Here is a 19,940-nt window from a genome sequence, read left to right as displayed (position 1 = left end):
TCAAAGCTCTTATAATCAATTAAAGAAATACCGCAAGGGACGCCACTGCGATTTGGGGCCAATAGGTGTCCGTGTACTGTTTGCAGGAGCACTCTAGCTCCCCCTGTTTGTTTTCCTTTTCTAGGTCCTCAATGGCGTTGAAGTGTTTTATGTGCGAGTGTTTGTTTCACCGCCCGTCAAGGCCGGTTTCAAGGTTCCGTTGCCGGGACACATCGTCGACTTTTTCAAGGAGGCGAGTCCGTGGTTGCTTTGGTCGGGACAATCGCCAACTTTCCTAAGGGGGTGAGCTCGTGGTTGTCTCATGAGAGTCACATCAAAAAATTCAACATGAGGAAAGTAAGAAGGAAGTGCAGGACACAGTACAGGATTTTGTGTCTTTGTCTATATGAGGTGAAGAGCAAGAGCTGAAGATGAAGTTCAGGAGAAAAGACACCAAGGACAAGAAGTAGTTGGCCAGGAACAAGAAGCAGTTGAAGTGTTATGGTGCAGGAGATGCGTTGAAGGCTATGGCTTTCGACAATTTGTCACCGGTGGGATCTTCATAGAGGCTTCATGGGTTCGGAAGATAGTTTCTTTCTATGTTGAGCAGTGGTGATCTACTATGCTTCATCGAGGACTTGTGCTTATCACCTAGGTGGAGTGCAAGCAGGTTTTGGGTGCCTGAGGATGTATCAGATGAGGCTCAGATGGAAGTGGAGGAACTTGACGAGGTTCTTATTCCCGAGCAGATACTGGCACATAAGGAAAGAAAGGTACAGGGTAAAGTTTCCCGTCGCTATCCTGTGAAGTTTAAGAGCTGTTCACTGATGGATGCGAAGTGGATGGAGGAGGTTCACTGATGGATGTGAAGTGGATGGAGGAGGGTGACTTAGCAAATTCACCTCAGGATTTGCAGCTTTATCTTGATGCCTTTGAGTTGGAGTCGACTCTTGTTACGGCTCATTCAGGTTCAGCAGGGCATAGGTTTGGAGTATTGCCTGATGCTCAAGAGGGGGGTAGCACCTCCGCTCCCTTGTTACAGATAGGCTCATTTGTTATCTAGGAGTCGCTTGGTGACATCTTTGTATTCACCCGAAGGTACTGAGGCTGACAGTACATCTGCTTATGGGACTTCTATGATATTGTGTTCTAGACACATGAGATGATGGAAAAGTTGGGTATGGTTCACAGTCGCGCGCACCTGGAACTATAATTGCAACTATGGCTAACTCCATGGAGGGCATAAGTCTTGCGAGCAGTCCTAGAGTTGGTTTGGTTCATGGAAATATGGATCGAACTCTATTTGTGCATGTATGCATACACTTTTTGAGGTAGAGGTATTTTTGTATTCTGGTGCCATTGGATCCTAGTACCGTTGAGAATACATTGGGAAATACTCCGCATTGTGTCATGTGCTGCATGTATGTTGGTATGATACATCAAGTGCTTTATTATGTTCATGGATGCACCATTGGGTGTAACTCCTGCGGGATGGCCATGAGACATATGTGGGAAAGTACTTAGTGGATGTAGTGTTTGGATGCATTGAGTGCTTTCATATGCTCATGTTGTACCATCAGTCATGGGTCCTGCGGGATGCCCATGGGCGTAAGGCTTGCGAGCAGCCCTTAGACTGTTACTTTGGAGTAGGTAGAGCATTTTGAGGAGCATATTGTTTGCGAATGCATATGTGTGTCATGCATATGTGTGCCATATGTAGAATGATGCATGGTTTTGTTTTTGGCTAACACACGTAACGTGTTTCCATTTGGTTTTAGACTTTTGCTTTAGGTTCTGAAGGAACAAGCAAGAGGATAGTGTGGCTTATTGTGCAGGATGATTATTTTATCACCCAGATGCATTGGAAGGCCATTGTTTTTGCCATATGGGGTGTTTTTGCTCATAAGATGCCTTACTGTGCCATTGAGTGCAATCGAGGACGCTTGCCATTTTTCAAGAGGGGGGTATGTCACGACCCTGTGTTTTTCTCTGGACAAGATGCAGGTGTGCACGGGGACATGGTGGACAGTGTGAATGGCATCAGGTTGGAGTCAAAAAGGGAGCCCTTATGTGGACAACCCCAAGTGTGAAGGGGGCAAAGAGATTTTAACTTAAAAGGTTTTAAAAACCTTTAAAATCATTTTTAATGCCTTTTATGAAAGAAAACGTGGCCCTTATGCTATTTTGGGGCCTCGTGTGCTTTTTGGGAAAAAGAGGGGCTGGCAGGCAGGAAGGGGCGCCTATCTCTTGAGGAAGCATGTGCTTTTTGGGAGTGGTGGACTGCATGTTGGCTGCACACAGGAGATTTCATGCAGCCCTGTACGACTGTACGGACAGCTGTACGGTCAGGACAGAAACAGGCGCTGACAGTTCTGCTGCTGGCGGGTCTGCGCTGCTGGTCATCTCTTGCTTTTTGGAAGGGATTACAAGCGGGCTGTGCTGCAGGGTGCAGAGGCGCAGCTGAATACCTCCTTATGCATGCTTTTTGGAGAGTGAAGGCTGGCTGCTGTGCTGCGCTACAGGATAGAGTCATAGGCCTCCTTTCTCTCTCTCTCTCTTGGCAAACTGGTGGCTGCAGGCAGTGCTGGACAGAGCAGCGCATGGTTTTCTCCTGTGCACAGAGACGGCTGCTGGATAGATGAGCACACGTGGGCTGGTTCTCTGTCTCAAGGACTGTAGGCTCTGCAGGCTCTTGATGGTTGCAGAAGGGAAAGTGTTAGGTGGCTGCTGGACTGGCTGCAGGTGGACTGAATAGCCACTGCAGGTATGGGTGTCAGCACGTCATGTTCTCTCTCTTTCCCTTGGCAAACGAGCAGATGCAAGCGGTGCGGGACAGACAGTGTGTGCTCTTCTCCTGAGTGGAAAGGGGCTGGTTTCTCTGGACACAAAGGTGGACAGGGGCTGGTTTTTCATGAACATAGACATCATGTCGATGGCGTTCATTTGATGGAACTCTCAGCTTCTCTTTGCTTTGGATTCGGGACTGTTTTGGGACAGTTTATGGGCTGTTTTTGTTTGGTTGCAAATTCAGCTATGTGCTTGGGTTTTTGGCTGCAAGTACAAGGTCATTTGGTTATGTTTCTTGGCATGGGAGTGATGCAAGCTCGCATGGCTGCGTGCTCATGGAGCAGATTGTTTTCTTCCTGCTAGAAAGGAACAGTGGGACCTACAGTTATGGGCATCTCTATGTTGCCAGATGTTTCATGAGGGAACAGGTAACTAGATGTATGGAAACAGGACAGAAGCTTCAAAGGGAAACAGGCCTAAGGGTTTCATGTGAAAACAGGTCGTAGGTTTTCTCGAAGAGACATGTTTTTGGGTTTCTCCAGGAGATAGGTCACATGCAGGCAGAAGGTACAGGAATGGATACATGTATGGTACAGCCTTGCTACTGATTGGACAGGGGACAGGGAATCCATGACAGAGATGGATAGTACCCTTGGATGGTAGAGAGGGTTTGTACAGGTGTGACTGTATGGTATGCCGTGCTGTGATACTCTTTTGAGAGACAGTTTGGGAGTCTGTGTTGTGATACAGGAGCACTGGATGTGTCAGGGTGTGATGCTGTTCATAGTGTGAGAGGCTATGAATGGTTGTGGCAGCCTTGATCATGGGAGAAAGCTTCTGTATGCAGACTCAATGTGAGAGAGTCTTTCGATGTGAACAATGGCTGGATTTGTTTGTGGATGCCGAGTGGACAAGAAGCCATGATGCAGGTTTTGCAGGCTACAGGAGTTCTACTATGACGACTGAGTTCCCAGCCTTATTGTAATCAAAGCTCTTATAATCAATTAAAGAAATACAGCAAGGGGCGCCATTGCGATTTGGGCCCAATCGGTGTTCGTGTACTGTTTGCAGGAGCACTCTAGCTCCCCCTGTTTGTTTTCCTTTTCTAGGTCCTCAATGGCGTTGAAGTGTTTTATGTGCGAGTGTTTGTTTCACCGCCCGTCAAGGCCGGTTTCACATATACTGTTGCTTTGTGGATTTCCGCAAGGCTTTTGACACCGTTCCATTGGCCAGATTGATGAGGAGAACGCAGGATATGGATAATGGGAGTACCAGCAGATATACTTTGGGGGATCCTCACATTGTACGAGTCCATCACGCGCAGAGTACGGGCCTCAGGGTGTAACATGCAGCGGAATTATGCGTAGATGAAGGATCCTGTTACACAAAGTCCTACACTGCCTTCTTTATCTTGAGTTTCGCGAGTCTTTGGCAATCCACTTTATCACTTCACAATTTGAGAGAGAGAGAGAGAGAGAGAGAGAGAGATCTGTACACCTTATTGGGTCCCAAGTTACCCACTGAAGGGCCCCCTCCTATTGCTAGGAGTATTTGCTTTTATTACTTTGAAGAGAATGAATGTATAACTGACTTGGGACTGTAGATAAGACAAACACAAGACCTTCGAAAGAGCAAGAGTTAGGCTGAACTGTACACGGCTGTAGAAGCACCAATGATGTCCAATCTCAATGCCAATGCACTCTTCCAAGGGAATGTAGGAAGGCTGCAAACTGTGGCTGAGGGATGGGCTGCTTTGGGACTGTTCTAGGCTGAGAATATGCTCTATGAATGAATGAACATGCTGCGTTTACCTTCACCTCGATGGCTGAAGCAAACGATGAGATGGATGAATGCTGAAATCTGATGTAGGCTGAAAGACGCAAGGGCTGAAGTGCTTTCCTTCTTGGCTGATTGTAGTTTTGTTGCGTTTTATGCTGACAAAGGCTTGTATGCTCAAGCGCTGATGCTCCCAAGGCTGATGGCTGAATCGCTTATGATCCAATGCTGAGATGGAATGGTTGCTAATGATGCTATTTATATGAGCTTGATGCTGGTCGGCTGGCTACAGAGCTGGCCGACTATATCTCTAAAGCTACACGACTAGATATCATGTGATAAATGCTGAACACAATGATAATAATGCTGAAATAATGCTCATAAATATGGTAAAAATGTGGAATAATACTAAATAATATTCTAAGGCTTCTGCAATGGTGTATATGCATATGGGATGAATGCTATGCAAATGCAGAATGCTTTCGATTGCAAACAGGTTTCTACTGACTCTACATGCATGAATGATTCTCTCCAAGTGGGTTAAGTGACTTGACTGACTGACTGGCACTCTAAGGCTGAGGAATGACCTACGTAGCTCGTGGCCTGATGTATCCTGGGCATGGCTTTGTATAGCTGGATCAATGAGGCCAAGCCCCCCCTCTGCTACGTGGCTGAATGATCACTCTTCATGCCACCTTGGCCTTGGCTGGCCTCCCATCACTTCCGGCCCACAAGAAGTTCTAGATCAAACGCTGTACCTAGGCAATACATATCTGAGAAAAGGCCCAGCACGAGGTGATGTACCACATGGTGGCTAGCAATACTTAGTTTGCCACCACCACTCTGCTTGCTAGGGATAGCCACGCCGAGCTCCAATTTAAAAGCTTCTTCCAAATACTCAGAAGAAGCGGAGCGAGCTGCTGCTCGGGAGAGATATCAATGCCAACCTAGCAACTGAGGTATCGGACTGGAGTGCCCCTCGAGATCCATTGGAAAGCCTCAACTGGTCGCCAAGTCGGTGTGGGTGCTGAGCCTATCCAAAAACCACACGACTTGTGCCGGTTGATCTGCGTTCCTGATGCACGGCAGAAAATATCTATCGCATCGCGAATCTCTAGAGATCCCAACATCTCTAGCAAGGTAGTTGATGTGTCGTCCGCAAACTCTGAGTCCACCAGCTCCTCCTGCGTGCGGAGGGGAAGGCGCAATCCGTGAAGTCCAGTCTCCTGGGCGAAGAGAAAACTACTCATGGCCTCGGTGACAAATAGAAAGAGGTACGATGCTAGAGGATAGCCCTGTCGAACCTGAGCGGGAAATGGGGAATCTGTCACCTTGGGTTCCCTGAATGAGAACCTGGCTGTGAGATGCTGAATAAAGTCCTGAGACTCCTTGAGTCCACTCCATGGGGAATCCCATCCAGTTCATAGTGCCCTCCAAAAAGCTCCTATCCACTCTGCCATAAGCTTTCTCAAAGTCTAGGAGTAGCACAATGAGATCCTGCTGCCGCATCTTGGTCGAAGTTGTTGCCTCCCAAAAGGTAAGGATGTTGTGCAGAATGCTCCGATACTGAACAAAACCAGTTTGAGTGTCGTGGATCAAGTCTGGGAGAGAAGGCTGAAGTCGCCTACTGATGGTCTTGGCCAAAATCTTATAGGCCATCCCTAGAAGGGTGATGTGTCTCCACTGTCGAATCTCCAATCTATCACCACCCTCCTTGGGAATCAAATGTATCAAGCCCTCTGTGAGCCTCTTTGGCGTGAGCATAATCTCATTGAAGGCAGCGCGAAGCCCACCTTCCATGAGGTCCCAATGGCGAAGAAAGAAAGAAATAGGAAGCCCATCCACCCCCGGGCATTTGCCCCTGGGTAATGCCTTCACTGCCTCCGCCAGCTACTCTGAGGTGAAAGAGGTCAATAAAAAATACCGAAGGGAGGGGGGAACCACCTCTCTCGTGTGCCTCTAGACTCTCTCGCATGCATCCATCACCTAAGGGGATAATGGGGCACCAGTGAGAAGAGATTGGAAGAAATCCGTGGCGATGGCTCTCACATGCGGGGGATCAGAAACAATAGCTCCATCCTGGCCATGCAGCCTGCGAAGTGGGCCAGGTATCTCAAAGAAGTCTCCAGTAACTATGTCACCGGCTTGAGTCCAGAATGAAGCCCTGGCATGGTATCTATACTCCACCCCCCTCTCCCCAATGGACCGAATCTCCGTGTAGGCAGCATTGATCTGACTCTCTATCTTTAGGATGTCTGAGGAATCTCCTGAAGACTCTGTAAAGAGGCTTGCCATGCCTCCATGGGTCCTCTAGGGATAGAATAACCGGGACATGATCTGAAAATGTAGTGCTCCATGGCTGCAAGCCCACTCGTCAACGTAAAACCTGTCTAGCCGAGAGAGGTTGGGCCCAGTGCTCCGCCTATCCGATCGAGAGAAGTTAAGACTCCCAGGGCTACGTCCAAACTCTGGAAGATGCCAAGGTTCCTGTCCCCTATGAATCAGAATCATCTCCTCCCACGCAGAGTACTCCGCTCCTGAGACTGTGGCCGTGCCACCTCCAAGTTTGTCCTCTGCTACCTCTATCATGTTGAAGTCACCGCCCATGCACCAAAAATCAGCCTGGGGTGGGGCCTGTTGGATAGTGCTCCAAAAGATAGCTCTACCTGTAGCAACATTCGGGGCATATCGGGTCGTTGTCAGAAAAAGTATTGCTTGCCAAAATACCAATCATACCCCCTCGGCTGCAAGTCCACTCGTTAACGTAAAATCTGTCAAGTCTAGAGAGGTTGGGGCCGTTGCTGCTCCTATCCGATCTCGAAAAGCGAAGGCTCCCATGGCTACGCCAAAACTTTGGAAGATGCCAAGGGTCTATCTCCTGACTGCAAGAATCATCTCCTCCCAGGCTGAGTACTCTGCTCCTGAAACTGTGGTCGTGCCATTGCCAATTCTGTCCTTTGCTGCCTCTATCATGTTAAAGTCACCACCCAAGCACCAAAAGTCAGCCTAGGGAGGGCCCTTCATACTGAGCTCCAAAAGAGAGCTCTACCTGCAGCGGCGTTCGGAGCGTAAACATTGAGGAAGCCAACGCTATCCTCTTCAATAGTAATGGTAATCCACTTTGCATGCCAGGGGACGATGACTCTTGAGCTAGTCACTGTCGGCAACAACTGCTCACTAACAGAAATACACCCCCCTCCCTGTGTCCCAGAGGGGCCGAAAGATGGGGACAAGAGAGTGTGACTCCTGCGTGGAAGAATCTTCTTGCATCTGCGGGTGTGCCTCTCTGAGAGGTGGTGCTCCTGGAGGAATAAAATGTATGGGTCCCCCAACCACGGCTCTTTGGAGCTCGCCTCGTAGGACACCTTGTCTCTGAAAGCATTGAGGCCCCCTAAACCCTGAACGTTCCATGTGACAATCCGCATATCAGTCTCTGTGTGATGCGGCACTAGCGAAACTGCCCTCCACTCGAAGAGTCTTGGGCGACGGTTTAGACGGGGAATAATCACAATCCATGTGGGGGCGAAGGCGCGCCAGGTGGGCACTAATCCTGTCCTCCATGTGACGCCACTCTTTACGAGCGCGAGCGTATCCATGCTCCGGACTCCATCAATCACAATAGAGGTATCTGTAAGAGCGGGGAAGAGGTACCACAACAGAAGTATGCATGAAGACAAAAAGCAGCACCTCTAGGTTGGAGACTACCATCTCCCCGTCTGGCCTCGATGAGCAGAGCCTCCAAACTCCATCCTAGCCAAAGGCGAGAAATGGGTGAGTGTGTTGGTGATGCGAAGATCCTGGAGGTGCTAGGAGAGCTTGACTGCCTCGCCCTGTATGGCAGCTGCCACCATCTTGGGATCCCACTCTATCCCCGGGGCTGCACTGAAGGGGAAAGAGGAGATCATCGTGCCATTATTTGGCGTAGAGGGCCTGGAGTGGTGAAAAACCACACATACCTGAATAGGGGCTACTGTCTCCTCAAAAATGTCGGTCCCTTCCGTCGGCAGACATCGGAAGAAACTATAGTCCACTGGCTGTCCCACTTGGGGGACTTTGGCATGGGAGAAGTGGCAATAGTCATCTCTACTGGCCTAGAGAATCGATGAATCAAGTGACGGACGAATCCTACTGGTTGCCTCCGCTCCAGGTCAGGGGCTGCTGGGGGCGACGAGAGTGCTTTGGAGAGGTAGAAGGGGGGGGGGGTGCGGGCTCGGATGATAAGGGCGGGGCGGGGGGAACTACAGTGGGTAAAGTCGGTGCTGAAACAGGGAGAGGAGGGGGGGGAGGAGATGAGGGAGGCGGTGAGAGAGGGCGGAGAGGTGGAGGGGCGGGGGAGGGGTGTTGCTCGGAGAGATCCATCGGAGAGGACGGTTGCAGGGAAGGACTCATTGGGGGCTTAGAGAGGCCAATCGGCCTCTCCGAACACGCCAGGGGGGGGGGGGATCTCTACATGGGATCGGTCGACATACTGGTGGGGCCGGAGGGGCCCGCTCTAGGACTGGCGAGTGCATGTCACCAACGGGAAAATCCTGAGATAAATTCTCATAAGGGTTCTCTGATAGAACCGAATCCTCCTGAGATCTGCCAGCTTGGTGCATGTGGCGGCAACAGCGACGGCGCTCGGCTCAGGTGGTCGTCTGGTGGCCCGGGCGCGGGCCAGCCGTGTGCCACTCGTCGGTAGCTGGGTCATCTGGAGTCGGGGCTTGGGGTTCTACTGCCTGAGGGCTTGCCTCTCTCCCTGCCCCCTGATGAGGATCAACATGAGAAACGGGGGGATGAACCACTGGAGGCGGTCGCCTGGTTTGCTGCTGAGGGCAAGCTCTGGCTAGGTGGCCCATCTGCATGCTGCATGCAAATGAAACATTGGCCTAGGAGGCCTGAATACTCCACGCGCTGCTGTATGGGGTCACCCCGGAGGCTAGGAAGAGATATACAATGCGGGATAGACTCCGGTGAGGCCACACAAATACGGAGGGATGGAATCCCAGCTGCCCGTGCAAGGGCCGAGGTTGAGTGGGGGGGGGACTCCATCACTTTCCCGATGGCACCACCAATCATCGGGAGAAGAGGAAGGTACTCCTTCCCAAGGCCTGGAAAACAAACTATCACTGCGAAGCCCGAAATGCCAGCCCGTGGGTCAGACGTTGGATCGAAGCCGTGCTACCACCTTGCAAAGAAGGCCTGCGCCGTATGCAATGCAAGGGGACTCAGCTGCATGACCCGGTCTGACGCCGCTGGTGAGTCAAATTCCACCTGGTAGTATCCGCTCCCCATAGGGTGAATATCGGTGATCTTCATAGGTTCGCCAATGAGGTTGGCCTGAAAGAGATCCCTGAGCTGTCCACGCGCAGGGTGGCTACCAACAATTTTGCAGACCAGGGTGGAGGCCTCAAGAGAGGCAACTGTCGTGGCGAGAACCTGAAAATCCGCTTCAGAGAAAGAAATGCAAGTAACGGCGGCTTCGGTCGGGGGTGATTGAGCGGCTGCCATGGAGTCCTCCTGAGGGAAAAGACCAGAATGAAGCTGAAACTTGCCGAAAATAGGGGATCCCTGAAGCACTGAAAAAACCTGCAAGGAAAGGGATACAAGGCTTGGTTCTGAAGGTGGGAGAGGAGGGAAGAGGGGGGGGGGCGGGGGTGGGAGGCAGAGAGTGGAGGAAACAGTGGCAAGGAGGGGTGGGCAGGTGTAGGGGAGAGGAAAAGGCTCAGGGGTAGAAACGAGGGGAGGGGGGGGGGGTTAAATTGAGCAGCGGGGACAGGTAGGCGGGGGGGGGGGGGGGGGGGGGGGGGGGCAGGGAGGGTGGGCAGAGGGGGTTCTGCGCAACAGTGGAAGGAAGGCGGGCAGAGGCGGAGGGGCGACAAAGAGCAGCGACGTGGGGGAGGAGGGTGCAGAGATGCGAAGAGGGAGAGGGGGGGTGGGTGGGGCGGAGCTCGCGAAGGGGAGGGCGCAGGAAACCACAGGCGACGGGGGGAGCTCGGGAAGCGCACACACGACCTTCAGACTAAGACATTGTGGATTTTGGCCAGCCATGGGCTTAACTAATAGAAGGGTCTTTTCTCAGGAAAGAAAAAGGAAAAAGAAAAATATTGGGTGTGTACATCATGTAATTACTTTTGAACACAATGAGAAGGATTCTACTTTATATGGAGACTTTAGTGGTCCAATGAATAAAGTCTTCTTTTGTTGACTATCTAATTGTAATGCGTCATGATAGTCTTGTGTGTTCAGCTTTGGAAACTATTGAGATGCTTCCTAAGGAAGAATGTGATGTTCTTTGTGTTCTTGAATACGGTGTATGATTCAAGGATTATGTTGACTTGTATTCAAGTAGGAATATTATGAAGCATTGACTCATAAGAGCAACTCATTCTTGATTAGTTGTTCTTCCTAAGTACCTAAATGTTGGGGCGTCGGTTACTAAAGCTATGGATTTGTCTTTGGATGATGAAAAAATGGGTGATTTGTTTTTCACGGAATGGGCGGTTGGTGAAAACTAGCAAGTTGAATTGAGTTCTCATGCTTTGGATTTGGTAGGATCGAAAGGGTGTTGACCTTCGAAGTGTGGATTTACATGAAGGCTGACTCAGGTGATCTCTCCATTTTGTTGAAATCTCCTGGTGGTACGCTTGGCACCACTTTTCTCAGCACCCTCCCTTGGTGTCAACTTGTCCACTTTTTCTTAGCTCGAGATTGAACTTGCCCATGTTTTCTTGGCTTAGAGGTTGTGACTCAAAGGTTACACTTCAATCCATGGCTCTGATACCATGTTGAAAATTGGGTGGGGGGCCAAGTCCCGGGAGGCCATCCATCCTAGTTGTGTTCACGTCAATGCACGCTTAACTTGGAGGTTTCCACAAATTGGTCTGGCCATCTAGACCCCAAAACCTTAAGGTGGTGGAGGACCTCCGATCTATCCATTTTGTGGAAATCTTCTAGTACTATGCGTGGCACCACTTTCCTCAACAATTTTGTGTTATGCAATAATGGCTTCTCCAAGAGAGAGGGAAGGAGGCTCTTTGTCGGCATCCGTTAGATGAATTTGGGAAGGAGGCCTAGATGTAGAAGCTAGAAATGCTGAAAATAGGGAGCGAGGACTAGAGGTTGAGGAAGAAGGGGAGTTTGGGTGAGGCATCATAGAAGAGCGTGATGAAGAAATGGAAGAGTCTGCACATGGATAAGCAACTATGGGTTTCCTAAGCTGACCATGAACTGTTACAAATGCAACTGGAAATTTTAGAAGTCCAGTACGGTGCACAATTGTAACTCTAAAAAATTTGATGGATTCCAATAATAATCTACGAGGACCTCAAATTAAGGACACGCCCATATCTAGCACCTCAAGTTCCATACTTGAACATGTAGAACAAGTGCTTGTAGTGAAAGCAACTTCTGAGCACAACAGGGATCTGAAACATCCAATTACCTTTCTTAAAAATTTAAGTGATAAATTCACTTAAGAAGCTCATAAGCAAGTGGCTCAAGCGAGTCTTTCCCTCAGTGCCAAAGCTTATAATGGTGGTTGAGTTTAGAGGAAGTCAATCATCAGCCAGTTATTACCAGGGAGGAGTACGAGCAAATGTACAAAGAGTTTTGGCCTTAGAACGGACAACAACGTGCCTGGCCTGCCTAGAACGATTGCAAAATGTCCGGAAAACCTCTAAGACCAATTCATGGCTTCCTACAGGAAGTGAATCCTTAAGCTTAAGTGCATAGATGATTTTCAAAAGGTTAGGGAGTTTATCTAGACCTGGATTACCGTTTGTATATGCAATCACAATCCATTTAGGTTTTGGAAGATGCAATGAAACATGCCCATATTTTTCCAAGTCTAAAGTAAAACGGGCTGAGTTTGCTCAAGGCTTAGGAAAATTAAGAAAATAGGGGAAATTTTAAAGAAGCTGAAGGTGTTTCTTAGGGGAAATCTAAAAAGCCAAAACTGAAGTATCCGGTTGTCTCTTTGGAGGATTTTCAAAGGACTAAAGGTGAAGACCTTCGTTTTAAAAGTATGAGCCAGGGCCCACTCCGCTTTAAGTGGCCAAACATAAAAGAAGAGGGTGCAAAGGGAAAATCTCAACAAAAGCAAGTGCATTTTGTGCAAAAGATGCCCTTTCTGGCTACTTCAAAAAATCAAAGAAGTTGAGGTTTACCATGAGGATAACACACATATGTGTCGCTTATCATCTGCTGTGTGGGAGCCTACTTTCGGACCCCATGATCTTATGACGATGCACGGAAAGATTAAGGGGCAGAATGTTAGGATCATGGTAGATGATAGTGCAACACATAACTTCTTGAATTATGCATTTGTAAAGAATTGAAGTTGCCCGAATCACTAAGTGCTCATAAGTACGTGGTGTTTTTGGCAAAGGGCACTAATAAGGCAGTGTGGAGCACCATGATTAATGGTGTCAAAGTGAAAGTTCAAGGGTATGAACAACCATTGGACTAAAAGAACCGCTCCTACAACATTATTGCTTGCATGAGTTTCAACCACAAATTTCTCTACTACTTTCAACATTATAACTTAAGCTTTCCAAAGCTTTGTTTTTGGGCTTCTTCCTAGGTGAAGGCTTTTTCTTCCCCTTTGAGATGATCTGTAATTGGGACAACTACCTTTGCATAATTTTCAATAAATCTATGATAGAATCCCGATAATTCCAAAATGTTTGTACTTCTTGAACATTCTTTGGGTGTGGCCACTTTTCAATCTTCTCAACACGATCCATGCAAATTCCTTCTAGGGATATAATATGTCTGAGATACTTCTCTTCTTTTAGGAAAAAAGTCATACTTAGACTCGTTATCGAATAGAAAAGGCTCTCTTAGTAACTGAAACACCTTTTGAAGATGTTCAATATGAAACTTTGAAGTGGTTGACGAAGAAGAGGTTATCGAGCCCGAGTAGATTCTCCTCCACAAGTGGAAGCATGGTTCGGATCGAAGGCTCAGATAGTTCTACACCAAGTTTAGAGACTGAGGTACTCATGAAGCCATTTGGCCCAATGAGTCCTCTTAGGATTACCCATAGATTGGCGGACTACTTGGAGGCCATGCAGCTACCCCCACGCTAAGGAGGAGGGAATGTCAAAACGCACCCATGCACTAAGGTGCCATGTGACACACTAGCTCATCATTAGTGCTATACTTGACAAATTTAGAACCTTTTTAGGATTATTTGTTGTATGCCATGACCCCATTGTGAGCCCTAGTCCAGGGACATGTCTGGCACGAGCTACGTAGGTCTTTCCAAGCCTTAGGTGTCAGTCTGCCACTTAACCCACTTGAAGAACAATCAGTTCATGTAGGTCACCCTAGTGGAGGCATATGTAACAAGCATGTAGAAGCCCATAGAAGCATGTAGGGCATAAGGCATAAGGCTTGCCTTATGGCCAACCTTACAGCCTTGTTCATGGGCAACAAAAGGGCAAACAATGGTCTTTACCCCTGTCGGCGAGTTCTACAAGGGCTTAGACTACCAGCCGGCCAGGCACAATTGCAACCAGCATCACATATGTGAAAAAGCAATAGCTTTTATGCTATTTTTGCAAGTCGTGAATATAAACAGGCCGACAATCTCATGGATTGAAATATGAATCTTTTCTTCAAGTATTTACGTAAGCTTGCAATTCAAATAAACAAGGGTGCACACATTAAATCAATACACCATAGCATAACATGACTTAAGAAAAATACTCAACAACACATGAACAAGAGCATTGGGTGCAATCTCCCCCCTGACGTGTGTGGCTCCTTCTTCTACATGCGGTATTTATGTCATATTTATATTTTTAGCCCCTGGAGCCAATAATAGCAGCTTTTTCACTTTTGGGCTTTTGCTTTACATATAAATAATCTTGTCCAAAGTTTCAACTAATCCAAGACGCATCTGGATGCTTTTCATGTTCCCTCTGAAGGGCAGCAATCCTACGCCTAATAGCTCTCTCCTTGTCCAGAGCCTTCTTCTTCTTGGACAAGGCAGTGCTATGATAATGATGGCTGGTCCTCTCAAGAGCTAACGCAATATTATGACGAGGATCAAGACCGTCACAAGATCTCCATCTCTCTTTGATCTCATGGGAGATGTCAGCATCTAGATAAAGAGAGTCAGGGATACGGACACGGGGAGAGGCCGAGCAAGCCCCAGGCTCCCTGAGACACAAAACGACTGGGCAATGATCGGATTTGGTGGTGCCAGGCATAATAGCAATGGTGCCTCCTCTGTCCAAGGACCAATCATCCACATAAAACTTGTCCAGACGTGCAAAGATGCTCTCATCCCCGCTCCTGCGGTGGTTATGCCAAGAGAAAGATAAGGAATTTGGCCTTCTTTGGAAGTCATCCTCAGTCCAGCAATCCCTTCCAAAAAAGGAAAGCGTGAACCTCTCCCATGAGGTTCCCTCCAAAGGGTGTAAACCCCCTTCGCGTCCACCCTTCTTGTCAAAAGGTTGCTCAACCATACTAAAATCTCCTCCCACTATCCAATTATCAACCTGGGGAATGACATTTGTAATGGTGTCCCAGAAGGCCACCCTTTCACCTCTCACATTAGGTGCATAGATATTGCGGACTAAAGGACGGGAAGGAACCAAGGGAGGTGGCGCCTGAGAAGCACGCTTACGAGGCCTCCTGCGACCTCGAGCCCGAGGGCAATCTCGAGCAAAGTGACCCTGTTGGTGACAAACCCGGCATTGATCAGGTTTACTTGCAATCTCCATACGTTGCTTCAAAGGGCCACAAGGGCCCGGAAGCAAAACATAGTCCTCAAAGAGCTCAATGTCACAGGCAAGAACCATGACCCTCGGGACAGCATCCGCCGAGGCTGTGACCACCTGGGCAGAAGATGTCGGCAAGGTGTGGAGGGGGGGCACTTGAAGAACCAGCCCAAAGGTAGACCCGATGGCCTCTAACATAGGCCAATATGCGCGAGGAAGACCTGGGAATTTGAGAGTAATCGGGAAACGGTTCCGGTCTTCCTCAACAGGGTCAAAATAGCTGGAGTAGGGAAGAAAGAATATCTTCCTCGGGCCCAATGGCAAAGGGCTGCCCTTTAAAACCTCTGAGGCTGCGTCCTCAGAATCAAAATCCACTTGGAAGAAACCTATTCCAAGCAACCTGACATCTCGAAAGTGTGGAGCGAGGTCGGAGGGCAGAGCCGCCAGGACCCAATCCCAAGCCTGGAGACGGGACGGGTGAGATCCGAAGATTCTGGCAATGAAGGTCATTTTGGAGTCTTTCTCTATTTCGGCGTAGAGGACCGCGAGCTCGGCATCGGAAAAAACAATGGTTCGCCCGGTCGAGGGAGAATGATTAGCCATGATGCTAATTGAAGAAAAAGTCCGACTTGAACACAGATGAGGAGCAATCCGAACCAAGGGGAAGAGGCAGGCAAGGAATATTAAGATATTCTTAATATTCCTACTTAAGGCAGAGTGCCTTTAATCAGCCCTGAAAGTGCTTTTACTAGAAGAGTTGGGTCAAACAATAGTTAAGTTTCCTGCAACAAGGAAGATACATCTCCAAGACGAAGGGATGTTGCTGATGCAGTTTCAGTTCATGTGAAGCTGGTTTTGCAAGTCATTTTCTCAGAATTTGTCTTGGGGTCCTTTGCTGGCTGCAGCGGAGAGACAACAGTTTGTCTCGTGCATACTGTGGAAGTGTTGATTGTTAAGCTTCTTGAAAGCACAAAATTGATAATTTAGAGGGATGAGGAAGAGAGAGAAAGAGTAATGGCAGTAGAAGGCTTGATGATTCTTCAACCTAATTTCTGAAACGTACAAAGGTTGCAATATAATAAAGAAACCTGCAAGATCTTCCAAGGACTAGGCTCTTGTGCTCTCTGAGAACTAGGGATGTAAACAGAGGAAGGAAACCTCGTGTAGTTTTCTCTCAACTGCTTAAACATGCTGCTACAGGAAGTTGTAGACCTGCGTAAATTGTTGCTGTTTGGGTTGACTCTGTTGAATCAGTTGCTCTTTTGGGTTGGTTGTGCTATTCTTATGTCTGGTATTCCCTCAATGTGCATTGTAGTCCGAGTTGTTCTTTTTCAGAAAAAAACGTCACTTCCTGAATGAAATTCTGACATATTTATATATTGCTAACGCAGGCAGAGATAGCTCTAATGAGTGCTGGCTTTCTCTCTAAATGTGTTGAACCATGAACGTTACAAGTATTGAAAGCGGGCGGTCAGCCTTTGATTTTGTTTTTTGTTTTTTTGTTTTTTTTGGAAAAAAGATCCTTATATTAGTTACCAAGAAAACAGCCAAAATGGCTAAGTACAAACTCGTCCCCAAATGGTAAGTGAGAGTCAAGATGCATAAAAGGGGAGGATGTTCTTCTCCTTGGGCTGGCCGCTCTAGGAGGAGAAGGCTATCTTATACAATAGGGGGAGGGGAAACAACCACACCGGTGGTCTATAATGCCAAGTGGGCTCGCCACCACTATTTGTAAGAGACGCCAAATCCTCAGAAAGGCCTCTTGGCGCTTCCGCATGTCGTCTGAGCCATCCTGAAGCTGCCCCCACTAACCACGGAGGGTATGAATGATATTGAGCCAGATGTTCCGGATAGACTCCATTGGCAAGGTGAGGGTGCCTTCAATGGCTTCGCTGCATCGACCTCTCCATATATGCCATGTAGCTTTGCTGCATCGACCTCTCCATATATGCCACATAGCTATGCTGCTACAAATCTCCCATCTCTGGCTAGAACTTGGCATCCAGCGACTTGCAGAAGGAGCCGGAACAGGCTGCGCAGGGGATGAGGCGGAGAAGGAACAAGGCGAAGAGGGGGCAAGGGCGAGGGAGGGCAGCAAAGCAGGAGTGGTAAGCAGAAACGAAGGCGAATGGGGAAGGAAGGGGGGGAGCTCCAGCTCTTGTAATGCAAGTGGCCACTGTGTGACTACTTGGCCTCTTGGCGTTGATTTTGTTGGTTACTTCATTAGGCTCTTTTCTTGTACAAATTGCTGTTTTATTAGCTTTTCCCATTCTTAGTGTAGTCTTTTATAGCAGTTCAATGGTTGATAATTATTAGAACTAATGTCTTAGTTCTTATAATGAGCAGAGTAGAGGAATTGTCTCTCAAGTTCAAAGGACAACTAAGGGACTACAGAAAAGCTGAGGCAGAAGTGGCAGCCATCAAGATTTCCTATCTGAGGACAATCAATAAATCATCAAAACTTGTAATTTTGGATAGGTAAAGTTAAATTTTTCTACCCAAGACAATGTTATTGGGTAGATAAAGTTAATGTTCCCTGGCTAAAACACTTGCACTGGAGTTTTTGCTTTTTGCTGTGATTTTTTTCTAGTTAATGTCTTTGCCTGAGAAGAGCGTGCATGTAGAGCAGATTCACATTAGAAAGGAGAAAATTTTTCTTATCATTATATAGTAATCAGTTCCTGGATTGTGTTTTCCTTCATGAAGATCTTAGTTTGCCATGCTATGATATCGCACATGCAGGAAAGTCGTCTGGTTTATAAAACATACTGCTCATTTCAAATTCTAGGCATGATCAAATGACAGGTTTGGAGATATGGCAAAGTTTGTTGCAAGGTCGTTGACGAGGTTGGGTTTGAAGAACTCATGGGTGGTTATAGATGGGTTTGATGGAGGTAGAGGCTGGGTTCAGAGTCGTCTAGGCACTACTACTCATAGCACAAGTATAGCAGAAATCTTGTCACCAACCAGGATTATCTCAGAGGGGGCAAAGAAAATCTTCCCGAGTTCAAAAGATATAGATGTGGCACCTCAACCTAGAAAGCTTCGACCTGGTGGCTTCGATGAATGATCAAGGTATTTGGGTGGGGGATAAAGTTTAGGGTGATGAGCCTTCAAGCATATATTCTCACAAGTACAGCAGAACACAAGCTAAAAGTTAGTTTGAAATGTTTTGTTGTGCTGTGCTATGCGCCCGGGCACACGAGATTTGGATTTAAATGCCAGAGGCCCAAATTTGGAAAATTCTCGAGAGAAATGGACCTAAGTCAAAGTTTGCTAGTGGACCATTGAGATTCAGAACGGTCTCTCAGATGGTGTCGACAATATGCTACACATTTCTGCTTCTCATAAAGAGTGTTCCGGTGGTTTTGGAGGGTTTGTTTGCATTTTATTCTATCAGCTTGAGCACTGCTCTTTTTAACCATCTATAAATGTATCAATCTTGCCATACTTTCATTAATATGTCAATTCTTGACAAGCTGATATCTACTCCTGGAAAATGCTGAAACAGATGCGTACACTATGTATGTATGTCATGTGTCCAACATAGTGATTCCATTGATATATATAGTACTTTACATTGATGTAATATCATCATGGTATACCTTGCCAGCAGCGATGTAAATAAACCAAGAGAGTGTGTTCTTTGTTTTCATGGCACATGTGGGCTTTAGTAAGATGTTTATCGCTATGCCTAAATGCACCTTAAAACAATCTAGTCATTGTCTCTTTCTACTTCTAAATGCACCTTAAAATAAGCTAGTCATTGTCTCTTTCATTTGTAGCAGCAGCAACAGAACTCTGCATGTTGGTGGTTCTTCTATTGGAGATTTAAGGTATATATATTGTAGGCAGCATCTGACACTTGTTTTGAGGTGCTGATAATTTGGGGTGAGAATTCCTGGGTTTCAAAGTTTTGAGTGAGCTGTTGTTGAAATTGATTATATATGGACGGTAAATGAAAGGAAGAAAGCACAGCTCTTTGAAGGTGAGTGAGCTAATTATTATACATGTTACATTTACAGGAACACAGTTTCAATATAACAAGATCTACAAGCTCCTTGATATTTGATGTTCTTGTTTCTTCCTTTTATTTCTAGTCATCTTCTGATAAGAGGGCACAGGTGTAGCTTGAAAGCCACCATGCACATTTCATGCTATGGATGGGAATTGTCTGGTTGGCCCCCAACCAATCAGATTGGTGCCATAATTACGTCATCTTTGTTCTCCTTGCTGCAATTAAGCTCTTGCATGCAAGAGCTCTGTTATCAAGCTCCTCAAACACATGGGCTAGAGACATTACTTTGAGAGAGTGGTGGAGCACTATATCCTTCCCCCTAGTGATTACTTGTGCATCACTTAAACTCAGGTAGAGGATAGTAGGCAAACATGCCCAAGGTGCACGAGGTCTGTAAGGCGAGTAAGTTTGCAATATAGAGGGATGGGGAGTCATCATCATAGAGTGGCATCCCAAATAGGGGCGCGGGGTCTGTGGGACCATACACCTGGAGCTAGCAGTTTGGAATTGCAGTGGGACACTATGGTTGGACATCGGGGGACTAGGGAAGTTTTTACACAGAGGGACATTATCTTCTTTGCAGAGACCCACCAGAGTGTCGAGAGAGGGCTATCACACATTTTTGGCTATGAGTGGGCATCTGCTTACCAAGAGGAGACACACATGCG

The 19,940-nt window shown here is 47.4% G+C and overlaps 1 protein-coding gene across 11 annotated transcripts in view; it reads left to right on the top strand.

The window, feature by feature from the left end:
- Positions 1 to 18,902, top strand: part of LOC147617537 (calcium sensing receptor, chloroplastic-like) — a 40,134-nt gene extending 21,232 nt beyond the window's left edge. For 8 of the 11 annotated variants that reach the window (XM_086775801.1, XM_086775803.1, XM_086775799.1 and 5 more), the window contains 2 exons: positions 17,601 to 17,732; positions 18,060 to 18,902. In XM_086775801.1, the coding sequence (XP_086631927.1) occupies positions 17,601 to 17,732; positions 18,060 to 18,324 (397 nt within the window). In that variant the 3' untranslated portion in view covers positions 18,325 to 18,902. Of the gene's footprint in view, positions 1 to 17,600; positions 17,734 to 17,996 lie in introns of those variants that run through there. The other 3 variants (XM_086775800.1, XM_086775802.1, XR_015262236.1) reach the window with 3 other exon arrangements.
- Positions 18,903 to 19,940: the final 1,038 nt, after the last annotated feature.

Source organism: Cibotium barometz, chromosome 36 (genome assembly GCF_041138505.1).
Source record: "Cibotium barometz isolate CiBa-2024 chromosome 36, ASM4113850v1, whole genome shotgun sequence".
In the NCBI taxonomy this organism is placed as follows: Eukaryota; Viridiplantae; Streptophyta; class Polypodiopsida; order Cyatheales; family Cibotiaceae; genus Cibotium; species Cibotium barometz.
Note: the sequence above shows the minus strand (reverse complement) of the source record. Positions and strands in the feature narration are given on the sequence as shown.